General features: G+C 50.4%; 1 protein-coding gene across 3 annotated transcripts in view; it reads right to left on the bottom strand.

Moving 5' to 3' along the window:
* The window catches only part of SDK1 (sidekick cell adhesion molecule 1), a 482,213-nt gene that overhangs the window by 45,256 nt on the left and 410,115 nt on the right, over window positions 1-26,842 (bottom strand). For all 3 annotated transcript variants that reach the window (XM_044433572.1, XM_044433573.1, XM_044433574.1), the window contains 5 exons: window positions 21,850-22,051; window positions 18,588-18,691; window positions 16,724-16,794; window positions 12,987-13,125; window positions 8,350-8,451 (listed from right to left, as the gene is read on the bottom strand). In XM_044433572.1, coding sequence (XP_044289507.1) covers window positions 8,350-8,451; window positions 12,987-13,125; window positions 16,724-16,794; window positions 18,588-18,691; window positions 21,850-22,051 — 618 coding nt within the window. The remainder of the gene's footprint in view (window positions 1-8,349; window positions 8,452-12,986; window positions 13,126-16,723; window positions 16,795-18,587; window positions 18,692-21,849; window positions 22,052-26,842) is intronic.

Genomic DNA, 26,842 nt, shown 5'->3' with positions numbered 1-26,842 from the left:
TCCACGTTCAGAAACATGATGCACCAGATACCATCCTCACTCCCTGCACATCTGCTTCTTGGGGAAGCTGGCCAGCCACAGTGGCAGCCAGAGCTGAGCACAGGTTGATCTGGCACGTTCGCCTCTTCCTCAGGAGTAAGAACAGCAGCCCATATGGTACGGAAATACCTTTGCAAGTGGCCTGCAACTTAGGTGTAACACATGCCGGGCCTGAACAGTTGGAATCAATGCAATTAGTTAACCGACTGAGCAGTTTAACACAGCTGCCCTCTTCTTCAGGGAACAGATTTTGGTATCAAAGGCTATTAATCAGACGGTGATTAAGGGGAGCCGAGTGAGTTCACACCACTATGACCTACCTACACAACAAGGAAATCCCAGTGTAATTTGCCAGTGACTTCTAGAAGAACTCTTGATCAACACCCAGGAGGGGCTGAGAGATGGGGCTATTTTGAATTACAGCATTTTGGCAATCAAGAAGTGTGGGCTAAGTAGCAAGGAAACCCAAACGGATGAATGTAAGGATATCTGCTAAGCTATGTGGATTGTCTCAATGGCGAAACAAAGCTCTGGGCAACTACAAACAGACACACACATTCCCCCCACATTTGTGGGCAAAAGGAGCAGGACATCAAACAGTCTTTGGAGAAATTTCCATTTGATTTTAATTATGACATGTGGAGCTGGGAAACAGGGTAATGAGGGGTAAAGGCGATTTTAATCCTTCATTATCCGAACATCCATTGCAGTGGCTTCGGTTTCTGAAGCAGGGATGGCAACTGAGGATCAACAAGTGCTCGGCATGGAAAATAATTTGCCTCTGCTCATTCATTAGCCTTTCCCTGCAGAAACCGTCTTTTCCCCCCTTTCCTGTCACAAATACAAATACACATTTTAAAAACTGGAGGGAGGGATGAAGGGTGTTGTGCATCCAGCGATCAGGACTTCATGGGAAAAGGGGCAAATTCTGTCTATAGGACATGTTATACTTATGATGCTCCTGAAATACGAGGAGTCCATAAAATTATGGATGGATGGCAACCCCAGAGTTAAGCACATGCTTAAACCTCCCATTAAAATAAATGGAGCTTAGAAGTGTTTAACCTGGACTGTATTGTTCCCATTATTGCTGTTATCCCAGATAATACTTGGCTTATGAATCTTCATCAGTCCAGCCACATTCCAGCACAGATCCGTGCCTTTTAGCCTTTTAACTCATTCGTTTGCTGACGAGATGAAAGCGCATAGATGTGTGTCATGCAGGGAAGCGGAGACTTGGCTATTAGAAACACGAGGGCATTGGGCCCGGCACCAGTGCAATTTGCAGTCATCCCTGCTTTGCGTCCCGGTGTCCTGGGCCTGAGAGCCAGCCAGCCCCGCTTCCTGGATTTCACTTAGTGCAGCGTATGGAGATATATTGCTTTCCTCTCCTAGCGCAAGTCGTCAGGGCCCCTCAGGACCCGGAGCATTACATTAAAGAGCGGCTCCAAGGAATCAGCCCATGCGCAGTCCATCCGTAACAATTACCCAGTGCTGAGGAGCCAAGCAGGTAATGCCAGGTGAGATGCAGCCTCATTTATCCAGCATGCCTGGATGACCGTCCGCCCTGGCTGGGAGATTAAAAATCCGTATGCCGTGCTTTCGTGCCTCCTGGCAAATGGAAAATGCTGCCATGGGAGCCCGAAGCCCCGCCATCGCTTCTGGCTCGGTGTCTTTGCTGCGGATCTGTGGGTACACTGTGTCCAGAGCCTTCCTTGGTTTCACTGCACAGGGCCCTGGCTGTGTCCATCGTTCGCTTCCTTCCCTGGCGAACAGAGCCAGCCTTACGCAGGTTCGTGTGGCCCTTCGTCCGATGCAAGGACTCCAAGCCAAGTTGCTCAGATCGTGTGCACCTGGTCCGGGTGAGGCTGCAGGTGGTGGCCCTCGAGGCCGTGGTGCCCCAGAGAGAGGAGGGCCTTTTCAGTGGTGGTGCCCCAGCTCTGGCACGGTCTTCCCAGAGGGCCCATCTGTTGCCAGCCTGGGGACTGCCCAGTGCCGAGGAAAGGCCCTCACCTTCTGCCAGACCTTCTGCATGCTCCTTCAGGTTCTGATGGATACCATGTGTGTGTTGTGCCGATAGATTTGGTCTTTCCGGCTTACTTGGAGTCAAGAGCTGCCTCTTGCCATTCCCCAGCGCTTCCTGCACACTGCCTGCAAAGCACATCCCCTGCCGGATGCTCAGTTTCTCCAGTAATACAAGCCGTGCATCAGTAGACGGCTGCCCGCCCGCCCGCCCGCCCGATCTCGCCACCTGCTTTGTGTTCCCTGCATGGCTGCATGAAAAGCTGCCTGATCAGGACATGCATTTGTGCCTTGGAAAGGCCGAGTGCAGCTGTGCTACCAAGCATACACGCCTTCTCGTCAAATCATTCTTGGTTGTAATGGGGATCTTTGCTTGTTTGTGTAAAGAACTCGTGCTGTTCTTGAATTAGCTTGGACAGAGAGTCCAGACCCATCTCTGAATGCCACTAGGGGGAGCTAAAGCTGCTGCCGACTGGAGTTCTTGGCGCTGCTTCCTGAGAAATCAAGGGGAAATTAGTGGACAATTGTTCTATTAAACTGTGGCAGTATATGCATTTCAAATTGCTAGTTTTCTGCACTTTCCCCTTTCTGCCCTTTCTAATGAAAGTCTCCTTCCATTTCCTCATCATTTCTGACCCTCTTGTCGAGGAAGCCAAGGCTACAGGAAGGAACCGAAAACTAAATCAAGGAGAAAAACCGCTCAAACAAACTGTAAGACTGCATGTTGGCAAAGCGGGGTGGAAAGCGCACGCAATTATGTCCTAGACAGCAAGCTCGTTTGCTCTGTCTGAGAAACGTGTTCCACTCAGAACCGAGCCAACAGCCCTGGCCTGCACTCCATTTCCATAGACGGGCGAGGAGACGAAACCCAGGAGCTGCCTTTTAAACGCGACGGCATTCCAAGGGCTCCAAGCTGACAGGACGACGACTTGTGGGAGGTGTGTACACAATCACAATCACTGGGCAGGTAAGGAAGGCTGGTTCGGGTTCCCCCCTGCCTTGACCACCCTCAACAGCAGCAGAGGTCATTACAAGTGTGTGTTTGTGTGTGGGGGAGAGAGGGAAGGAGGGAGGGAGGTGAGAGATGGGTTGTCTGGCCCTAGGCTGCCAGGATTGCAGATCCCATAAGTACCCCACAGGTTTTGTGAGCCAGGATTTTACCCTCAGCTGCCTTTGGCAGGAGGGTGGGATAGAAACGTGGCATGGAGAAGGCAAATGGGTACGGCGTCTCATGGCAGAGTACTGCGATGATGGGACATGTGGTGTCAGCCAGTTAATCACACTCTCACCCGTAGCTTTGGAGCCTGGGGGCTCATGAGTGGGCGAGAACAGAGCACGATCCGGAAGGGAAGGGGCCAAGGAGCCTGGAGCCATCACCGCCGTGCCAAAGGTCCTGGGCACTGGATCCCCCCACGCCAAGCCAAGCAGAGAAATTCCCGACAGGATGCCAAAAAGCTGGTCTGCCTGGAACTTGCTGATTTTTGTCAAGTAGATCAGTGGGCCATGAGGAAAGGGCTTTTTTTTTTTTTTTTTTTTAAGGCAAAGTGTGTGCTTCCTTCCAACTTCACAACATGATAAAGCAAGGCACTTTGCTAAGAATTAAACAAGGAGCCGCCGCCATGCTATGCAACACACTGAGTCATACGAGAACTGCTTATGAGTAATATTAACAGCTTAATGAGCTGTTAATGAGGCGCTCAGTCAGCTGCTTCAGTATGATGAAACCGGAGCAAATTATCTCCCTGCATTTTCTGCCTTACCAATGGAGAATTACGGGCAGATGATAAGCCAATCCAACATACATCTCAATTTGGACATTTTTCCTTACTCAGTGTTTCATTGTAAGGGTTGATGACTCCTGTGGAAGATTCAGTTGCTCTGCCAGCAGAATCTGGGGGGGGGGGGGGGAGGGGGGGCGCTTAAATAAATAAATAAATAAATAAATAAATAAATAAATAAAAGCTTCTGTTTCCCACTTCAGTTTGGTCACTTTCCACTTGCAGGGCTGGACCACAGCCTTCACGGGCTTGCGAGAATGCCATTCTGAAGCCTTCAAATGTGATCAGGGCGTCCCTCCACTGCGTTGCAAAGGTAACAGCCATGGGCCATCTTGCTACAGACATGCTGTTGACCACAGAAGCGTTGCGTTCATGTGCCTCCTTGAAACATGATGATGCGTGAACCCACACCTTCACATGGACTGAAAGAAACATGCCAGCCAAAACAAAGTAAGGAGAGAGGTAAGGGGGAAACCAACCAACCAACCAACCAACCAACCAGGAAAAGGTTTGATATTTGTCTTTTTAACGTTATTTTTCATCTTGCCTGATTCTGCTGTACAGAATTCAGTGACGGAGAGAAAATTAACACATCCATGATACCAGCATAAGGTGCATGGTATAAATAGATAGACTGTCTACTGTCCAAACTCCAAAACAAGGGGGATTTGTTGCCTCCGTCTACGGGTTCACGATCCATGGAAGTGGCACTGGATGTACATATACGAATAAGAGAGATTTTACACAAATGCGGCGCAATCTGGGAGTGGATTCCTTTGAGGTTCGGGCAGTCCTGTCTCTCAGGTGGATTCAGCTGCGCCCGCAAACGCAGGGCAAAGCACTCCATGGGCAACATTTTTCTCACCTTGGCAGTGTCTGGATTTTGTACAGAACTCAGAATATTTGGGCAACGAGCAATGAAGAAAAGGCGGCCCTTTGACAAGGGTGCGCTGTCTTGCTTCTACCTTCACGTCAGTGGGATTGATGCAACCTAGCCAGGCAAAGCCTCTTCAGCCAATGAGAATTGCCGGTGGCCTGTGTGGGGGCTGAAAGAGGGGGTGGTGGGACACGAGGAGGGTGGATACATCGCACGGCTCACCCCTCAACCCCGATTTTCAAAATGACTGCCCTATTCTTTAGGCTTTCTCCATGAACATTTATTTGATGTCTCTAAAAGGAGAGATTCTCGGTCTCAGAAAAGCGAATTCTCTGCTGGATTCCAAGGATCTATACGATGTATAGGAACTGGCAAAGCACCAGCATCCAGTAGATTCTGGCACGCGAAATAAAGCCGGGAATGGTTCCAGTTTGACCAGGCTCAAAGAAGACAGGTGCCTGCACTGTCGTGTTCTCTCCGAAATTCTTTCTTACCCAGAACCACTATCCATGCCAGGTTCCATCTGTTTCTCTTTGTCGGAACGCCACTTCCTCAGTCGCCAGTGTGTCCCCTCCGCACACCCTCTCCTTGTTCCTAGCATGCCAGTTAAAATCCAGTGCCCCCCCTCCACCGCCCACCCCCAAAACTCCAGAGTTGTTGCTCCCGCTGCAGCTGTCAGGAGAACAACGCCTTCTGGGATGAGCAACCAATGTTTCAGACACAGGTGGGGGAACAGCTGACGGGAAATAATAGGTTCAGCCATTCCTGGGGACATATGTGCTAAGTGCCAGCAGGGAAGCAATGGGAAATAATTACCGTTAGCAGTGGGAAAACAGGTTTGCTTCTGGCTTGTTCAGAACAGGAGCAAAGAAGCAAATTCACAGCCTGGAGAGGGGACAGAGGGCAGCTTGCCCAGGGGGAAGAGAGCAGAGAGCGGAGCTGGCTTTCCCGAAAGGAAACGAGACAGGCATAGCAGGAACCAAATGCTGGGGCCACTTTCCTCCAGCCACTCTCTTCCTGTGCCCATTACTGAAGCCACCTTTGGAGCACCTTCTAATTTCTTTAAAAAATTAAAGCGGAGGGGAGAGTTTTCCAGCTGCATCAGCTCCTGTGAAGTGTGAAGGCGGTCAGTGTCATCATCAGTCATAATGACATGTGTCACTCTTGCCGTCTCCTTCAGCCCAGAGCATTTATCATTTCATTGGAAGCAAGGTGCCTCCCCGTGCGATTCTACCTCCCTCTTTCACCTTACACAAACACACCTGCTTCAGACATTACGTATTCCATTATATTTCCACCAAAGGAGCTCTCCAGGACAGCAGAGAACCGGAGGAGCACAGGAGCTTGTTCGGGGAGGGTTTCTGCTGCCGGCTTGTGTTTTATTCACCTCCCTAAATGAGGGGAAGAAAGAGAACCCCATGCCTGTGATGTCTTCTGAATTTCTGTGCATCGGCTGTCACCTTCCCCAGCACCACAGCCAGGAAGCAAGAAGCAGACGTGCTTGCTCGTGTCTCATGCAGGGCGAAGGCTGCCTCTGGAAGCAAACCGCCTGTGGATCTGAATTAATTCCTGCAGCCAAGCTGTGTTGCTTTCCAATCAAGGCTGTTAAATGATTGCACAAAGTGAAAAGTGGAGGGACGGCCAACGGTGTTGCGTGGCTCCCTTTGGACGCTCCTGGTACTTGGCAAGCCCGGTAAGAAAGAAAGCAGAGCAGCCGCCGCCCAGTCTAAACGGAGTTGAACCAAGTCTCCCTGCAAGGAGGCCGCCTCTTTACTGCTTGGATTTTGAGTTGCTGAGGTCCCATTGTACAATTAAATATGTCTTTAAAATCACACCGTGTAGAGGAGAGAAGGAAGTCCAGAGTCAGGGTGCCATCACCGAGGAGTCCCTGTCATGTGGGTGACACTCTTCAAGGCACTACAAGCAAAGCCCCCCTAACTGATCTTTAATCCCAGGTTGGTTCGTACTTGGGAAAGCGACGCTCAGCAACCATGTGAACTAGTAAGAACTTGAAACGTTCGTTTGCAAAGCAGAGCGTTTGCTGCTCAACATATGTAGAGTGATGTTTGTGTCGCCGTCTTTTTATGTTTTTACATGTGGAAGGCAGGCTAGCAAGAAGGTGATACGAATGACACCACGGCAGTAGGAACTGCTCCAAAGCAACCCTGAGAGGGCACAGTGATTAATTTAGTGAGTTTTAGGGAAAGATAACAGAACATTACAGTGATGTTTGAAATGAAAAGGTCAGGAAGGGCTAATAGCTTGTCCAAGGCCCAAGACATCTCGAATTTAATGAATTTGTAATAAAATGATTCCAGATCTGAAATGAAACCTTTGCATGTTAAATATGAAATGCCAGGGTAACAGGTGAAAGAAGATGGAGTTGTACCAGCTGAGAGCATAGATCAAATCTAAGGCAGGCCCCTCCCTCAGTAAGGCAAAGCTGGAGGAAGGCAGCTGCTGGGGAAAGAAACTCTCCCGCAGCCCGGAAGGAGACCCATGTTTAGAAGACCTGACAAGTGAAAACGTGCGTGACGGGAGTTGTGTCAGACATGCGGAATGAACACAGCTCTCAAGGCACATGTCAGCAGTCGGAGAGCAGTTTGATGAAATCCCTGCCTAAGGCTGCAGAAACAGGGAGATGCTCAACACCTGGAAAGCCACGATATCTCTTGTGCAGATTGTGCTCTCTTGGAGCATCACATGTTTTTCCGGGTTTGAGCCAGTGCTTGAATGACCAGGGAGGCGAACCCGTCGGGACACAGCTGTCCTGCTCTAGGATCAAATGGATCTGAAGAACATCCAAAACACCCAGTGAAACGAAGAGACTAATCTCAAGGGGGGTTCCCAAATAGTATTTCAATTGCATATTAGCCAGATCCTCTGGGTTTCTACCCAGCCTCCATTGATTCCAGCGGCTTGAGTTTGGTCAAATGCAAACCTCCATGTGTGGAAGCCATTCATTCATACAAATGCGACATGTCCATCCTACCCTTCTTGCAAGGAGCTCAGCGGGGTACTTGTTTCATCGCCCCCCCCCCCCCACCGGCCTTTATTATTAAGCTTGCAACAGCCTGCAAAGAAAATGAAGCTGCAAGATGGTAATAGGTGCGGTACTATTGCCGTTCTGCTTTTCCTGCAAACAATTTTTCACAGAATGGCTTTATCCTCTAATGGATTTATAAAGATATTAGCATGAGTTGAGCAAAGTGTGTTGCTGTAAACCATTAGTCCGCCCTTTCTGAGCGCAGCCATGGGCTCTTGGCCTGTTGGCTGGCAGAACCTGGACCTTGGCTCCTGTGGTCAGGGTCCGGTTTCTGGCTGCCGCACCGCACTGGTTCCCCGCCGACAGATCAGAGGAATGCGCTTGCTCGTCCACCCTCTAAAGCCAGAGGCCTTCTAATGTCCACACATTTACCGGGTCATTTACGAAGAGCCACCTAGATGCCTACAAGCCTTTTCTCCGCCATCCCTGCAAGTGTGAGACGTCTGTGTGTGCACACACAGGGGGCACGAGACAACCACCGTGGGCTCTGTGTCCGCTCGGCCAAGCTGCCCCTGCTTTCAGAAGGATCCCTGTGGCATCGAGCACGCAAGCGAGAGCCTCAGGATTTTGGCACCCAGCTTACTCACCAGCTTCACCGACAAAGACCTCCACTGGCGCGCTGGCGGGGCTCTCCCCGACGATGTTGTATGCTGTCATTACCACTTCATACCTCTTGTATTTTTTCAGCTCTGCAAAGGTAAATAGTCGGGTCAGAAGCCAGCAGCATCTTTAGCGTTGCAATTAAAGGCCCTCAGCGAACCAAAGGAAAGTGGGCAAATGGCAAAGCATTTAATTAGTGTCGACGGTGATGGTCTAGAGGCCGTTTGAGCTACCAGAAGAACTATTGTTTTGCTTTTATGCCCAGTGGCCTGTTGGGGCTTTCTTTCCACTGTGGGAAAGGTGAGTTGGGGTAAGCCTGGAGTAGCCAGTCCGAGAGAATCCTGGATACAGCTACCATTCCCAGAATCAGGGGAGAGAAGGGGGCAACTGAAACGATTAGAGGGCTTGACCACCTTCCTTACAAGGAAAGGCTGAAGCAGTCCTCTGTACTCGGTGCCCTCCACATATCCGGGACTACAGCTCTAATCCTTCTCAGCTCAGAAATTGAATTGAATTGAAAAATTGAATAATGGGGGTTTTCATTGCAATCCATTTAGAGGAAAGCTGAGCTATACTTTTTGATCTGTTTCTCTCTCAATCTTAGTTTGGAAAAAAGGCAACTACAGAAGAGCGTGATGCATATTTACAGAATTGTACACGGTCCGGGAAAGCGGCTGGAGACAAGTCTATATGCATCTCGGGCTCCTCCAAGGATCCTGGGCAGCCAGAGAGCATTTCTTCCTCTTCCTCACGCAATGCATGACCTGTTGTGTTCTTTGCTGCCCACCAGAGGTGGTGCTGGCCATTGGCTGAGACTGCCTACGGAGGCCATCAGGTAACGCCGTGGGAGGGAGAGGATGGAGTCCGGCCACGCCTTGCGAAATGGGGCCTCCACGCCAGGGGGCAGTTTGCTGGAAAGACAACGCGGGGCCCGGGCATGTCTGCAGGTCCCTAACAGGAACACGGCAGCAGGAGACCTTTGGCACTGGCAGAAGGCCAGACTGGATGAACCCGGGTCGCTCCCAGCCCAGCAGGTCTTGGAGGCATGTGCTTGGCACACGGGAGGCCAGCCCAGAGAGACCCATGGTCTAAGAAGTACCCCTTCTCAGCCAGGAGGGCCCGGCTCCTAATAATGTGACCCAAGAGCAGGATGCACAAGGACCCATTCCCAGAGGTTCTGGGGCTATGGGCAACTGGCCGAGAACTGGAAACATCAAGTCCTATTTTTGGTGGGGGGGGGGGGATTTGCCCCCCCCCCCCCGTAATCCCAGCTTGAACGCTGCAGAACACACAAAACCAGGGAGAGCATCTGAATTCACCGCCGCCGTGCTGGGCCACAGGGCAGCTCAGGCACGGGAGCTAGCATTGGCTGGTGCAGGGACGAAAGGAGAGCAGGAAGAAACGAGGGAGAACGGAAAAGGGAAAACGCTTCAGTGTGAAGAATATCGGAAGCCATGATAAGGAGGAGGGGCCCATCCCTGCACCCGCCATCAGAGGCCTCTGGATACTTGCATTTCTAGGATTTGCATATTCAAATCAGGCCACCTATCTTAGAAAGAATGCTGATCATCCGGGGACAGGGCACCAGCAAATTACATTCTGGCAGCTGGGTCGGAAATATCACAAAATTGCGCAGGCACCACTCAAAGGCTCTTTACTTGCAAATCAGTTTTCCTGCTACATGCAAGGTGGCCTTCTAGCATCGGTGACGCTGTGGTCACTGGGATTATAATAACCCTTCTAATTTCAGAGTTCCTGAAGTATTTACAAGTATCCCGCCCACATCTCTGAATCAGAGACCCGTGTGTTGCCTGCTGGTTTCAGGTAGATAGGCAGCTGACAGGATCTGATTTATGACCTACAGTCGGTCAGTATAATAAATAAAACTTTTGGATATACTGTAGGAAAGTGACATTCTATGGGAACTTGACGCCCCTGCCAGTTCATACACAAGAACGTGCTTTTGCTGTTGCAAAGGGACATGATCAGTTTTGAAGCTGATGTGCCAGGGAAAGGCACAATGCCATGCCATGGAATCTCGGTCCACCGGGAACCGTGCACCAGGGTATGGAGATGGGGATGCCTCGCCTGGTGGGGTGAGTTCACACAAATTCAAGAGGGCCGGAAGTGGAGCGTTATCGGAGGGCGAAAGAAAAGGGGAATCTCAGCTGGAAATGGTGGCCTTGAGCCCTAGGGAGCTGAGGAGGGCAAGCAGTTACCCCAAACGCAAATGTTGTCCCCCAGGAGAACAAGGCCTCTGGCTCAAACTGGGCAGAGCGAGCGCTTGCAATGTCAGTGGAAAAAGGGAGGTTGGCTGGTCAGCCAGGGAGACGTGTGCTCAAGAACGGCAGAGGAAAATCGCTTTGTGGACTCACTGTCCATCTGTTGCCATGGTGGGGAATCGCAAGGACCAGGTGGTCCCCCACACAGCCGACAGGGGAACCTTCAGCCTCAGGCAGGTCACTGGGAATGAAGATGGTTCTAGAGAGGGCCACCTGGATTTCTAATTAGTGTGCCTTCCTGATTTTAAACTTGTACTGGTTGGATAGTTGCATTTTTTTGCCCCGTACATTTGCCTGCAGCTGTTTTATTGGTCAAGAAGCAGGAACAGGAAGAGGGGGAGAAAAGCCCTGCGCTAGCCCAGCTGCTTGAGCCTTCTCAGCATTCAGATACAGAAAGGAAAGATGTGGTCAGGCTACATAAAAACACATCTGATGTCCTGGGAAAGGTGGATCTAGCACACCTGAAGGCATTTTGTGGTCCGGCCTACCAATCTGTATGAATCAACAGCTATGCTTTGCTAAAATGGGGGGAGCGGGGGAGATGGGGATGAAAAATGCCCAAGAGCTGTGTCTGTAGGGTTGGGAGTGATGATACAGATAAACATTGTGTTAGAATAGCCTTTGATATTTTCTGATGCACGTGCGCTTCTAAATTATTTACCTGATAAATAACCTGGTCAGTGAAAACGGATCTTCCATGCCTTTTGACAGCTAAAAGACTGATACTGACTGAAAAGTTCTCCTCCTGCAACCCAGAGGGACTCGAAACTTAACAGTCTTTCAATATCTACACCATAACATTCAGATTCCACTCTCGGATGGAGAAAGATACAGATATTTGGCCTGCCTTTGTTGAAACGTGTGCATGATTGATACATTAGGATTTGTGTTGTTATTCGAATATCTTCTTCCTCTTCCTGTTTCATTTGTTAATTTTAGCTTCTCCCTATTTCTTTCTTTTCGCTTCTTTTTTTGTTCCTTTGTTTCATTTTGCTTAATTTTCTTTTGGTGAAATACACAACAATATATACACAGCAGCATAAAACACAACAACAATATGCGACTTCCCTATAGCCTGAAGTGCTTGATCCTGCCTAATTTTGGAAGCTATACAGGGTCAGGCCTGGTTGAAATCTAGATGGGTGACTTAATGCTGTGACTCATTCAGAGAGTTTTAGCTGCAGGGTGGTGTAGAAATGCAATGAATAATAATGCTATGAATGATAATAAAAAAGGAAGGAATAACCTCCTTCTGTCATCAATGCTAAAAAATAAAACAGGGAAGAAAGCAGGGAAGTAGGACAATGAACTGAACAGTTTCCCCGCTGCCCCAGTGGGAGAAAAGGTTACTGGGAGCTTCCACATTCTCGGGCGTTACAAAGTGCTGCGTCTGAACACCTGCTGGGTGTGCATGTGGACTTACGTGTTAATTCATACGTCGTTAAGACAGAGCTTCTGTTCACTGTCTTGAAGCTGCTTTGGGCTATTCGGGGTAAGCAAAGCAGAAAGTTGTTAGAGCGCGAGGGAAACAGTTATTGCAAATGATGCACGGCCCTGGCGACGGGGGATGATGGGGGCGCACGCAGGCAGCTTCCAGCATGAGGGGCGCACCTTGACCGGGCAGTAAAGGCTGCCTCGCTTCCCAGACAGCGCACCAGAAGAGCATCCGTCACGAGGGCTTGCTGGGCCTCCTCGCCTCATGGAGAAACCACATCAACAGGCAGTATGAGGGAACGTAAAACACGGAGTCATTGAGCAAGCAAGCCTGGGGGAAGCTGGCGCAGGAAGACAGCTCCCTGGGATCCGGCTGTATCCTCAGTATCAGAACATGCAGGAGATGTGTTACAGGGACTGAATAGGGACACACAGGCACAGAAACGGACATGCGCACACCGGGAGAGCCCTGAAATTCCAGATGGGGGTGGCATTTGCTTCACACGGAAGCCAGCCACCTGGCACAGGTACTGTGGTCATTCTCTGGCACAGAGGCGTCTTTTCTTCCTCATCCTTTGTTCTCCCCTGCAAGTCCATGGAGCCTATTAATTTACTCCCATCGCCTCCCGATAGGTATGGAAGAAAGCAGGACACCGTTGAGGGTGGGGTAGATCGAGAGGAAGAAAAGAGGGAGAAAAGGGCCAGCGGATAGATCATAAATCTATCAGCCAGTTGTAGAGTGAACTTTGGGGACTAACCATTTGTAACATCTGCCCGTCTTCATGCAAACATTAAATAGTTCAGGTTCTCTTCTAAAGCAACCCCCACCCCCCGCACTGCAGACTGAGTGGGTGGCAAATAATCAAACGGCATTAAAATAGTATAAACAAAATCCATTGACTACTCACGTGTAAGCTCCGCTCGTAAAGCTGATGGGTTTTTAATGATTTTGGATTCTGGCCCTGGTCCTGTGCTTTCGTATTCCAGCTCCCGGTAATAAATGCGATATCCCAAGAGGAGGCCGTTCAGGCTCTCGGCTTTTGGAGGCTGCAAGACGTTCCCATTAAAAACAGATTAGGTGAGGTACAACTCAAATCTTTACGTCAAGTGCCGAAAGAGCCATGCAGCTGGATTTGTTTTGAGATGAAACGGCTATATGGAAGGGGTTGTGCGAGGGGTCAGGCTGCCGCGTAGGATCGAAGAAGCGCGCTCTGGGTTCTCTTACAGAGCCAAGGGGGCTTGGAAGAGGAGATCCAAGACTCCTCGGGCTGCAAGGGTATGCCAACGGCACTCGGGGAGTGCACCAGCTGCGGGGAGCAGCAAGGACCCGCTCCTGCGTGAGAAAGGAGGCTGGGCACAGCTCTGGCTAGTACTGGCCCAGCTCAGCCCCCCAGATTCTGACCCACCTACCTAGTGTTGGCACACAGTCCTCCGCTTTTAGAGTAGGCCCTGATTGGCATATTCTTCTAAAGACAGAGAGATCTATGTAAATGATGGCCACCATTTATTTCGGCGTCAGGTGAAGACCTTTTTATTCTCCCAGTATTTTAACTGTTAACCCGTTTTATTTAGCGGTTTTATATTTTAACGTCGGATGCCGTGCAACTGTTTACTCTTATTTCTATTTCTATTTTATTGTATTCATCTGTCGTAAGCCGCCCTGAGACGTCTGTGAAGGGATGGTATAGAAAAGTTTTAAATAAATAAATTTGCATAAATAGGGCTGCCAATTGGGTAAATTGCAGCTACGTATATCTTGTGCAAATTGTGTCTCTTCTTTATGCAAATTTCCCTGCTATTAACAACCACAATGCATGAATCGTGGCCTCCTTTTAATGTGTGAACTGTAACCCTGCCACCCCCACCTACTTGGCTTTTGGCTCTCGGGTCAGTGAGTTCCTCAGTGCCGTCCATGCCTACGTGCAGCTCAAGAACTTGGATGTGACCTGAGAATTCCCTCCCACTTTCCTGGAGGATATTGCAAGGAATTCTCTCCCTGAACGCCTTGAACTCCAGTGGATTCGTTTGGAAGGAGAGCATTCACAGAGAAGAGCTGCGCTCTCCCAGCTGCATCTTCTGGAGTTATCCCACGAGATAGTAGCGGACAGGTGCAGAAGAGCAAGGAACCCACAGGAGTGGTCCAGAAGAACAGTTGCCACTAGGATCCCAAAGCCGGAGGAAGACCCCGGAAAGCCAGCAGGGGCAGGTGCCTCGCTGCTGTTAAGCCATCACTCAGGATGCCACCCAAAGGGGCTTCCATTCCATATCCCATTCATAAGCCAGACTGAAAACCTGTTTCCTCCCATATCTCAGGGCTTCACCCAACCCTCCTTGGCCAGTAATGCCAAGTTTGAGAAAGGGCCATCATTCCCCAAGTCAGGAGATCGAGCGAGGGCTCCTTGAACAGAGAACTTGCCGTCCTTTCTTGCCTTTCCTCCCTCACATGGGGATGTGTCAAGGAGAACCTCAATGGGTATGCAGCAGAAGCGTCACAGCACAACACCGAGGGAACCAAAGCACCGGGAAGATATCATCTCAGGGCCTCCTGTTCTTGCATTGTTATTTTAGGTGCCCTAAACTTAGACTGAGGGTGGTGGTAAGTCTTCAAGGAAGCTTGAAAATAACATGCTTTGGTGCAGAGCTATGTCATTTGCCTGAGGCCAAATTTTTCAATGTCCTGGGAAATATCCACAACATTTGGTTAGTTAGGAATCAGAATAAGAACGAAAGCTGTTTACACAGGTCTGTCTTGATGGGAATCTATGTGAGGGGATGCATGGCCAATTCAATTAACTAGTCATTTGAGATAATCAGAGTTCTGATAACGAGGCTTCCATAGCATTCTCCAAATTATTTTTCTCCTTGCCCTTTATAAAAGCTTCCTGATTCACACCAGGTCCCTATTCAAAGGCAGCAAGTTGGATTCTCTCCGGAGCCTGAATCTCATATCGGAATCAAAAGCTATTAAGATACCTGGCACAAAGAGGCCTAGGAGATAAATGGCACAGAATCTCTCCTCTTTGCCTTGATAATCATACACCTGCCTTGGAAAAAGCACTTTACTGAAAGGTCAGGGTATCCTGCTCTTATCTGTCTTTCATGGACAAAACTCAGCTTTTGATGTAATGGATTATTTAGGATTTTCCATCTATTTCTCAAAGAAGCCCAGAGGAAGGGCAGAGGCGGAGCAGAATGTTTGTGAGTGGCAGGCAGCGAGAGCTGGAGAAAGGATAACAACAATTTGTTTACACTGTGAAATTTGGACAAATTCTTGGATCAAAGGCGGAAATAGACCAGAACAAAGCATTCAAGTTAACTTCAGTGCCAAAAGGAATGTGGAAATCAGTCCTGAACTACAGAATTGGTGGTTTCTTCGATGCAGCAGCCTCCGTTCATTTTAAGGTTACAATGAGCTGAGAAGCTTAAAGCCTCAGCATCGAAATCAGCTTTCCACGTTCCTCAACAGAGCTTTAAAACGTCACCTTGCACAGGAACTCCTGCTTCAGCGGTACTTTCAAAGCGTTTAGCTAGAGTATACACTTATTTTATATTTTTAATTGAAAACTATAGTGTGTCTAAATAGCTCAGCACCCAAATAAGATAAGTATCATAATGACACGTAATTGCCTTCAATTCCCTGGATGTGGCTCGGGTGCAACTATCCTATTAGGTTTCCATGAAATAAAAAGCACCCAATTATCTAAACTACCACCTATTTCACATTCATTATCCCCTCCGAATCCATCAACAGGATCGGCCTTTGTCCCTGCGCATGCCATTGTTCTCTCTGTGCGTATTTCTGCTCGGTATGATTGTATGATTGTAGTATGTATGATTGTAGTAGTATGATTGACGGAGTCGTTGGCCACTGATTGATACCTATATGCAAAGCTCTTTGGGGGAAAACGGGAAACACGCTCCGCATTTGTGCAGCGTTTTATAGTGGAGAGTGTGACTGTGGAGTGAAAGGGGTGTTCCTTGCGCTGCTCTTCCATGCAGGTTGTGTCCCACTGCAAGAAACAGATGCAGGAGTGGCAGCGATGGGACATTCGTCCAACCTGGGAAGAGACTGTGCTTTGTGGTCTTGGGGAAACCTTGAATGCTGGGGCTCAGGTGAGAGCAGTCTCCCGTAGATTTTGGCTGGAGCCAGAGACGCCTGGGAGGGGTCAGCGGGGAAGAGTAAACGAAACCCGTTCAGGCCTACAGAGCTATCTATGGCTATCGGTCAGAAACCCGGCCCCAAACCCAACTCTGGCCTCTGAGGGGTCCCGATCCAACCCTCCAGGGACTCTTTCCCCTGGCCACTGCTGGCTCGCCGCCTTGTGCAGCTCTTCCCCATCCTAAACTGCTTAGAAGCTTCTCCTGGGGGGTTCAGCTCCCGGACTGGCCTGCTTTCCGTTAGCACAACCTGGCAGTCTTGACATATCGACCCTTGTTGCAAATGCTCAGACTTTGCTTGGGACTTTCCGCAGGACATAATGGGACAAGGAAATGTAGCATCCCCCCAGGAGTAACTGGCACGTGCGATGAATCTGCCTGATGTCATTATTATTTATGACATCTCTCCAGTGCCTGTAGCCGAAAGAAGGTGTCCTTGTGCTCCGAGCCACCAGAACACTCTTTTAGGGTTTTAAATTCTACTAACCTTCCACTGCACGAGAACAGAGGACGTTGTGTGAGGCAGCACGGACACCGAACTGGGTGGTTCTCCTGGAACTGGAGGGAGGGAGGGAAGGAGAGAGAGAGCAGAAAGCAAAGTGAGACATGAGCAGAAAGTTGATTCTGCCTGCAAATGCGTCTTCCTGCTGCGGTGCAGCTTTGCTGTACGGTGAAACAGGGGTGGACAAGGGACTTCTCCCCCCCACCCCCAGGCCCAACCACCCACACCTGTTTCCGGCAGCTATCCTACCTGTGCGGGAAATGCACGGGCTGCACCAGGGACAAAGCTGAGGAAGCTTATCGGTCTCTCCCCAGCTTTCCCCAGGAAAACGCTTCACTACAGCGACGGGTTTGCTTGGCAAAATAAATCCCCCGAGTTTGCTGCTTTTAGTTAATTGCTTTTGTTGCATGGGGGCCAAGGGGTTCTTTAAAACTCAGTCGAAAGGGTGTGTGTGAGGGGGAACAACCTGGAATTCATGGGAATGAGTTCCAGAACATCAGCTGTGCAAATCTGCTGCACAAAGAGCGAGCGAGCGAGCGAGCGAGAGAGAGAAGCACTGGGACCTTAAAGATAAGGCTGAAATTCAAGGTGTAGCTTCTCACAGAACCAGCACCTGGACCAGGTCCTGGCAAGGGTTTTTTCTTTCTTGCATGGAGCAGTGGATGCTCTCCATTCCTTCATCTGCTTTTTTCAACACCATCAGACCCCAGGCCCATGGGATGTGGGGCTGCCATGGCAGACCCATGGGCCTGGTTGTGCAGTCCTGCAGATTGGGATCTAACTGATACACCCTGGGCAGAAAGATATTTGATCCCAGAGAAAAATGTGATCCTGGCCCTCTTTACATCAGCGAGGGCTGGTTTACATAAATGTTCCCCACTCCTATCAACTCCAAATCAACAGGTCGTTCTATACGAGATACTCGATGTGCCCAGAGAGCAACACAACGTGCATTAAAGTATTGCCATGTTTCTGAATCTTTTGCATGTTTTTGAAGTCTCTCATGAGTAAAGGCTCAGTGCCCATCAGGCTGCTCTGCTTTCTTCTTTGCTTTGCCGGGTTATTACTCTGCTTTTGGCCAGGATCCCTGCCTAACTCCTCCCCCGCCCTCAAATCTACTTCTCTAAAGATAACCGGGTTTCTGCCTTCCTAGTCTTGACAGGGTTGCACTTCTAGAACCCCAGCCGTGACTTATTCATGTGGCATCGAACAGGGAAGATTGTGTGCGCATAAGGGCATCCTAAGGGAGACAGAACTGAGCCCTCTTACTGACTTCCTCTACCTGGAACAAAAGCACCGCATGCTAATCTTGGACACAAAATGCACATCGCAGTCGTAAATGGCTTTTTGTCCGTACCAACTGGCAGGCTAAAATGTTTATGCTTGCTGGACCTGCAGGCCTCTCTCTCTCTCTCTCGCTCTCTCTCCTTCTCTCTCGTTCAACCACTTAGTACTGCTGCAGCCGAGAAGTGGATCTCGAATGAAAACAATCGAAAAAGTACAGCAAACATACGCTCAATTCCACATTCATTTTTAATGTTCCTTGGTAAATTATTCAATTTCAGGAAAGATCATGGTTAGTTAGCATAGAAACTGGAAGGCAATCAAACAGGGCTTAATTCAGTTTGGAGGCTCCTGACAGCAAGATACATTATCTGGAGGTGCTGTAGGAAGGCCGACTATGGAGGAGGTTAACTATGCCAACCGTATGAGAGGGGGCTTAGGAGTGTGTCTTACAGCCCTCTGATCCCAGTGGGCGATGGTGGGGGTGGAGGAACCGGGGAACGGCCTTGCGCCCGGGACCGCCCTCCGTTTGCCCCCCAAGCTGGCTGCTCATCCCAGGCCTTACCGTCTTGCAGCGTAGTGACGGCTTCTGTCTCAGCCCCGAAGTCGCTGTCCCCGACGTCATTGGTCGCCTTCAGGCGCAGCTTGTAGGACGTGAAGGGGTTCAGCCTGCAAAACGGAAGAGTGAGCAGAACAGTGCTAAAGGCCTGTTTCGCCACCGCAGCCTCCAGCTGCCTGTTTCATGAACTCCTGGCCACGAAAGAACAGCGCAGCATGGCTCGGGGTGCCCGGGCTGCCTTCCTTTCAGCTCAAGCCAACAGGAGAGCCTGCTTTTCCTGCCCCTGGCTCCGAAAAACTCTTCATGCAGTTCAGGAGTGTGCAATCCCTCATCAGGACAGGAATACCTGGGATTCATGGAGTTGTGTGCATTTTGTCAGCACTGCAGCGGCATCACTCAAAATACGGGCTCTTCCCAACCTGAGGGTGCCACTCACACTCCAAACCTCTCCACGGGGAAACAGGTTAGAGGGTAAGAAAAGAAATTAAAGAATTCAGATGCTGCTACTGCTGCTGCTGCTACTGCCAATGGGTGAACCATTTAAACTTCTGCTTCTAGTTCAAGATTATCTCAGGCTGTTCCCAGGAGTTTCTTTGAGATGAGGGGGGCGGATTCTCACAACTTTTTAATTTTCAGATACGATAACACTGTTCATCAGTGTCCACACATAGCCCTGTAGGGTTTGGCTAGAAGTTCAGATCCAAAAGCAAGAACACACTCAGAGGTCCCGGTCTCCTTGAGGGCCAGGGATGCTCCTCCTTGCAAAATCGTGCAAAATTCCTTGCTGTGACCCCGTATCAGCCACTGCCGCCACCTACACGGGAGATATCGGTGGATTTATCCAAGGGCAACTGGAGAGCCGGAGGGACAGCGGGCTTCCCAGCGTCTCGGATAAGCCTCCAGGCAGCATTGCCAGAATGCTCCTTCGCGCTGCTCTTGCATTCCCAGCTAATACGGTTACTCAGCTTATTTAGCGCAGACAGTGACAGGGGAATCCCTGCAGGTTTTCTGTGTACTCAGTGACTTTAAGATATGCAAAGACTGAATTCCAGCTGAGGCAACTTCAGCAGAGCTTATGGCAGCGCTGGGGGACGCTCCCCTTTGAGCCACTAACAAGGTCTGCAGGAGTTCGGAGTCTCATATAATAGGCTTAGCTAATTAATCGGTTAAAGTCAGTCCAAGGCTTGGTCCTGTAGGGCCAACCAGCAATACAGATAAAACGGCTGGGGACGGGCGATTAAACACGGTGGGATGAAGCACAGCATGAGGGTCAGCATGCTCAATTGCTTCGAGGGAAGCCCGGGGGGGCGGTGTGCTCTGGAAGAGAGGACAAATGTCTTCTTAGGGTCGGGGAATTTGGGAGTTGCGGCAGTGCTGATCCTGGGGAATGAGGCCAGGCTGCTCTGGTTCACACACACGTGCACTGTGCAGGTGTGGAAACTGCAGCGGAAGAGTCGCTTTTGGGTTCCTGCGGGACATTTCTTCCCATGAAGGAGATGGAACGATTGCTTGCAAGAAAGAAGAGGCAGCTGGTTGCGTTCATGAGCCGGCCTTATGCCCTGGGAGAGCACTGCTGATCCACCGATTTCTTTTGGTACACGAATATGGAAGCTTTGATGTAAACAGAATGGATGAATAAACAGAACAGAGAAAGGCACAGACAGACAGGCCCCTCTTCATTGGGCAGGATGAGAGGCCCATGGACTATGAGCGGAGTGTGTTGCGCATGAGCCCCAGTTCATAGGAGGACTGCAAAGGGCTCTCTGCAGGCTGGAGGTCAAGAGGTTCAGCGCATTCAGGGTGAAGCAACGCCACGCATTCCTGCTTGCGCAGGAAAGTGACAGTGTGGGGGGGCTTTTTACAGGGGCAGCCTGTCGCCTCCCAACCTCTGGCTAGGGGTGCCTTGGACCTGCAGTCTCAGCACCTGGGGGGCCCAAGCAACCCCCCCCGAACCACCTGCACATGGGAGACTTCTGCTCCACCGCCTTTCCTAGTTCTCCAGATGCAAGAAAGCAGTTCATGTGTCCCAACCAGTAACAAGTACTGGGGGGTGGAGGGGGGGTTAACCCTCACAAACACTACTTTTAAAAAATGCACGTGTGAGACATGTTAGGAAGCTCAGCCACACCGGAAGCTGCCTTGAATCCAGTCGGCCCCACGGGCCATCTAGCCGGCAGGTTCTTTTCTAGCCGTAGCTGGAGAAGCCGGGACCTTCGCCTGCCAGGCGCACGCTCTCCCACTGGCCCAGAGGCCCCCTTGCGAGGGCACAGATACCCAGTGAGGCATACATACACTGCATTCGTAATGTGCAACATGCATCTTCTAACAACAACAACAACCCCAGTGAATGATGTTAGGAGATGGCCGGACCAAATCGTGCAGAAGAAAACGGGAGCCCATGGAAACAGTCATCTGTTCCTGCATTGCAAAATGCTATCGAAGACTTTCACCAGAGGGAGCAATTCCCCATACCAGACCGTGCTTAGAAGTGCAGCAGATTGTGCTTAATTCGATCCCCCAAACCTGTATCCCAGGTCTCAGCCTTCTCTCAAAGACTGCCAGCTGCATTTTCAAAGCAGCACTGTTTCCCACTGTGGGTTGTGGCTGATGCAGAGGGCAGGGTGGAGATGAAGGACAACAGGCAAATCCCCTTGCAGGTCCTGGGTGGCTCTGGCAGCCACTGCTGCAAAAATCTGAATTCCGGCACAATCTAATGAAGGCCGGATAGCACGGTTTAAACAGGGCGATGCTATCGCTTCTTTCCTCAGCACGGCAACGCAGATAAAATTGCCTTCATTTCATCTGAAAACAAGATAGATAAGGAACTCACAGAGGCAGAATCTCTGTGGATAGAGGGGACACATTTCAACAACGGAACCAAAAAGGGGGACTTTGCAGTGGTTTGGAAATTCCTGCATGGCTGGTAAGAAAAACAGAAATTTGCCAGTTGCCTTCTGAGAAAATCTATTGAAGGAGTTGAAGTCTTGTCCTTCGGTCCAACAAAGATTTTCCCCACAGAGTCTGACTAAGAATGGGGGCTGTACCTTGTGGTCTGTCCCCAAAACTTTGGAGGAAGGGAGGGATTTATGTCGGCAGAGAACAAGTTACACACCCACTGAGACTAGCTAGAAATCTCCTTCCCTACTGACTTATCAGAATATGGACTAGCTTCTGGGTGGGACGGTGTGGGAAGAGCCTCTTGGGCACTCTCTGCGTCAAAGTCGATCATGCTTTCTTTCATTTTCTGCTCCGTGTGTCGATGTGATACCTGTCGATCGTACAGGAGGTGGCTTCGTGGCTGACAGAGGAAGAATAAGTTTGCCAGTCACCGTCCGGCAGCTCCTTCGTTTGCACAGTGAAGTAGCGTATTGGAGAAGACCCGTCACTTCCAGGAACCCAGTGCAGCCGTAAACTTCGGGACATCACTTCCGATTGGGGGATTTTCAATTCCCTGGGAGGAGCTGGCCGTTCTGAAATTAAACAGGGAGACTTTATGGTTCTCGGAGCAAATTTGCACGAATGGGGACTTGAGGCTTTAACGGAACATTCCCAGAGAGAGTACCCCTCGTCCACGGGCAGCCTTCTTGCACATGGAAGCTTCGCTCGTGGGGACGGCAATTTTGTTCAGCCTGGAACAAGTCTCCCTTCCCGGGGCACCAGGGCCGCTGGGCATCTGCCCCCTTAAATAGCTCAGCAGCAAACAGGAAGCTTCGCAGCTGCTGTGCTTTAAATGTCGCCGAGGTTAGAGAACACCTGCAGTTTCCGTTCAGAGTGAAATCAATACCTGGCTGAGACTAGCACTCAAACAGATGCAGGGAGCGTTGCTTGCGAAAGCCCCAAGCCCCGACTCGAACAGAAAAGCGTGAGGCTACAACCGCTCTCTTTTCTTCTGCCCTTGTTTCCCCCAGAGTGGGGGTTGTCTTGGGCTGCATCTCCCACCAGCATCCCCACACGCTGGCCTCATGTTCCATAGGCACACGGAGGGGATTCTTCCACTTGCTGGTGTGATCTAGGCAGTAAGGGAGGAAGGAGGCCCCTGGAATGTGGGTGCCTGTAGGCAGGGGGAACAGAAAGCTCTGCCTAGAAAAGGCCAAATCCTTCCTTCCGTCCTTCCGTCCTTCCTTCCGTCCTTCCTCATTCATTCATTCATTCATTCATTCATTCATTCATTCGGAACACTTATATGCCGCCCCATTCGCAAAAGTCTTGGGGTGGCTTCCAATACAAATAAATAACTATACAAATACATAAAAATCTGAAGACATCCTGGCATAAATATAACATCAATAAATAAATTCAACAATTAAAATAGCGTTTAAATAAAAAGGTCTTGGCCTGGTGCCGAAAAACAAATAACGACGGTGCCAGGCGGATCTCTCTGGGGAGCGCATTCCATAGGTCGGGCGCCACCACAGAGAAGGCCCTCCTCCAGGTACTCACCCTCCTAATATCTTTCACGGAGGGCTCCCAGAGAAGGGCCTCTGCCGCCGATCTCAAGGGGCAGGAGGGCAGATACGGAAGAAGGCATTCCTTTAGGTATCTAGGTCCCAAGCCATCAAGGGCTTTATAAGTGATAACCAGCACCTTGAATTGGGCCCAGACTTCAATGGGGAGCCAGTGAAGCTGGTAGAGGACTGGGGTTATATGAGAACATCGAAGAGAAATTTTGCAAAGAGAGAGCTCAACAGCGGGCCTTCATCCATGCAATGGGCACACACATCCATGTTTCTGCCAAGGCGCTGGAACCTGGAGCCCTCCCCAATTCTTAGGGGAGAGACCAGTTCCGCCAAGGAGCCAGGCTGCCCAGCTGCCTGCACTGCCTCCCCCTTTCCAAGCCCAGGTGGGGGGCCTGTGGGGCACAGGAAGCAAGGGAGGGCAGGCGCGGAGCTGGTGGAAGCTCTTCATGCAGGCGTGAAGCTGGCCACCTTGCAGGGAACCCCAGAGGGCTCCTTCGCCTCGTATCTTTTCAGAGGAGATGGGACATGTGAAGCAGCCCGCACGCAATCTGTGTTCCCCCTCTTGTGCTCAGACACCCGAAAGGCTTCGGAGTCGCTTCGATAAATCAGCCAGCCCCACTGCCAGCAGCGAAATCTCCCGGGCCAGGGAATGGTTAACCTCTGGCACATGGGGTGTGGAGGGGAGCAGTGGCACCTGTGGTCCCTGAAGACGGGGCTCTCCGTCGGCGCTGTCTCTCAGCACCCATTGATTTCAATAGAAAAACTCAATAGCGTGCGGAATAATTGTTTAATTGTTTATCATGGAGATTATCGATTCTGATTAAAATGTGTGGCATGTAATAAAGCAGACATTGATTGGCGACACCATGGCGACTCGCCTTTGAGAAACTCATTTGAGTCAACTCCATCAGCCCCCGTTTCTGTAAATACACACCTCCGGTTGCCTGAGTCTCCAGCAGAGCTCCACAAAGGAGAGGCTTTGCTTTCGCTTCCCTCCCCGCCGTCCCCCCTGCCTCTCTGAAAACATTTCCTTTCTAGCTCAGCATCTCTTAGCAGTCCTGCAAGGCTTGATGGTGCCAGAAGAATTGTAAGCCATTAGCCTTGGAGAATCCTCGACACCGACAGAGCGAGTTGTATGAGACAATGCAAAAGGTCAGCGCTAAAGTGCTGAGGGTTATTCCGCTGGAGAAAGCAAGTGTTTGTTGATGCCCCGAGGGAATTGGACACTTTCGTCTAATGTGTGTATCTAAAGCAGGTGGCGGATCCTATCTCGCATTCACTTGCTCCCCTGTGACAGAGTTTTAGTCTGTTTCTTCCTAATGATTTCAAAGGTCTCCCTCGCTGCCTGAAAACTCCCTGCCTGCATGTCGGAGACCATTCTTCTTGGTCGTGCAGAGTTCAGAGCGTCCGAAGAGCAATTATTTTTGGCAGAAAGGCAAGCTGGACCCTGTGACTCAAAGGAGAGTCCACACGCAGGCAAAGCGAGCCTGTGAACCCACGAAGCGGCCTTGTTTTGCGGCAGCATTTTGGTCCGCCAATTACGGACTTGATGGTTACATTTATGGATCAACTGACCCACATCCCTGAGGGATCCCGGGGCCATGTATGCATCACTGGAAAGCACAAATCCAAAACGGCAAACGTACGAGCAAGAACATATTAAAGGCAAATCTAACGTTTGAAAACACAACAGCTCTTCAGCCCACAAGCTCGTCAAAAGCGGAGCAGGTCAGTTTTAAAAAAAGATGTTAAAATGCCTGAGCAGAAAGGAAGATTTTAATTTAGTGTTTGCAAGGCAGTGTCAATCGGCTCTCCTTTGGAAGAAAATTCCAAGTCAAGGCACTGCCACAGACAAGCCTCTTCCCGTCGTAGCTACAGACCGCCCACTGGGGAGACCCAGAGAAGACTTCGTGCATCGGCAGGGTAGTAAGAGGCACCCCAAGCAGTTCCCGTGCTTAGAACCCTTCAAAAACCTTTTAGGTTTTAAAAGTGACGGCCAGATCCTTGAAATGAGATCTGTAGTGAGCACCGGGCCAGTCCTGTCCTGGGATTCCATCTAGTTCCCATCAGGCCCGACTGGAAGTGGCTTCCCAGGGTCTCCAGCTGCTGCTGCCTCTTGGGTGCTTGGGGATGGCAAAGGAGGGGGCTTTCTCGTGGTGGCACCCCAGCACCGGCACGCCTTCCCTAAAGGCCCGTGCCCGTGCTTAATTTATATGTCAAGGTATATCTTGTGGCCTGAGCATTTCAGTCTGCAGAACTTCTCAGTCTTCCTTTGTAAATGATTTTATTTTAATGTCTTGTCTTTTATTTTGGCTGTAGCATGGGTTCTTAAAACGTTTCCTGATATATCATAGACTATTCTGGGCTCGTGTGTTGAAGGCTGATATAGAGATGTTTTAAATAAATAGGCCGGAGATGTTCAAGTCTAAGATGGGCTCCCTCTGGTTGCCAAGCACCCTCTCCAGCAATACGCTCTGGCCTTCCCTGTTTTTATGGGTATGGATCCTGCCTGCCCCTTATCTTCCAAAGGGGTGGGGGAGGGTGGCCAGAAAGCAGTTTCCTGCCAGCAGGAACTGCGGTGCAGAATCTCACAGTTAGCTTCCGGCCAACTTGTATCAAAAGCCTAAAGGGCAGAAGGAAAGTCGAAAATCCAAAGGATTATAGAAATTCGGTGCTGCTTTGGTTTTAACAAGAGCACCTGACACGAAGCTCAGGAGAAGCTTTGTATTTCTACTTACCCATTTGACACATAGGTTGTTAAAGGAGCTTAAGGGATTATTGAGACGCCCAATTCTTATTAAATGGGAAAGAAATTTAAATGTGAGTGGCTAACTCCCCAGCGCTCACTTTGCAAAGCCTGGCCTGGGGCGGGAGCAGGATGACACCATGCCACGAAAAGCAGCGGTGCTCCGTCCAGTTCCCACGTCTCTCTCCGTGGGGCAGGGTGGGAAACAGGAGGTGGTGTTCTCGCGCCAGAGGTCTCCCCTGGCCCCCTGCCGCACCAAGAATGTGGGACTGGCAGGGGGCGGAGGGGATGCACCGTCTGAAGATGTCGAGTCATGTGCTTCAGTTTGCTAAACGTCTTGGTGACAGCGGACGGCCTTTCCTAGAGCTGTTTATGACCCCGTCCACAGGCTTGCTGCGCTCGCTAATCAGCGCAACAGCTGCCCTCATGTCGGAAAGCGGCAAAAGCGTTTCACCCGCATCTGACCTTAGCAAGCCCAGGCTGCTTTGCACAGCGGTATCCCGTGGTCTCCCACCGCGGCGCTGATCAGAGCTGCCCTGTGTTGCCTTCAGCAACCGGGGCGGTGCTCAGTGCCAAAAAGACCCGGGTTCCAAGCCCGCGGTGCAAACCAGCAGAGCTCCATATGCTCTACAGTCTCTCTCGCTCTCCTTCGGCATGTGCCTGCGCATGCAAAAAGGACGCAGGGATGCTCACAGGCCCCGCACTATTTTATGATGCTGCGCCTGCGGCGGGTGTCCGAGCAAGCACACGAGCGCGGACGCTAAGGGTTAAGGTGCCCTGCGCCTGGCCTGCAGCCAGTCTGCTTTTGACTCCTTTCTGCTCCTCTTCATAGAAGCTGCCGTGCTTCCTCTTTCCTGGCTCAGCAGGAGAAGATGTAGGTGGGACAGGCAGGCATACATGGGCGGTGGGGGGGTTGTGTTTTGCACAATAGCTCTTGTATGCGGCATCACTCCAAGTGCAGAACAATAATAGAGCTTATTGTTATTGCTGCGAGAGAGAGAAAGACATTACGTGATGCAGCTATTATGGGCCCAGCAGTTTCCCTGCTCTGCCTTGTT

The sequence above is a fragment of the Varanus komodoensis genome, unplaced genomic scaffold (genome assembly GCF_004798865.1).
Source record: "Varanus komodoensis strain SLA01 unplaced genomic scaffold, ASM479886v1 scaffold26, whole genome shotgun sequence".
NCBI classification, from domain to species: Eukaryota; Metazoa; Chordata; class Lepidosauria; order Squamata; family Varanidae; genus Varanus; species Varanus komodoensis.
The sequence above is the reverse complement of the archived record's forward strand: the minus strand, read 5'-3'. Positions and strand labels throughout refer to the sequence as shown.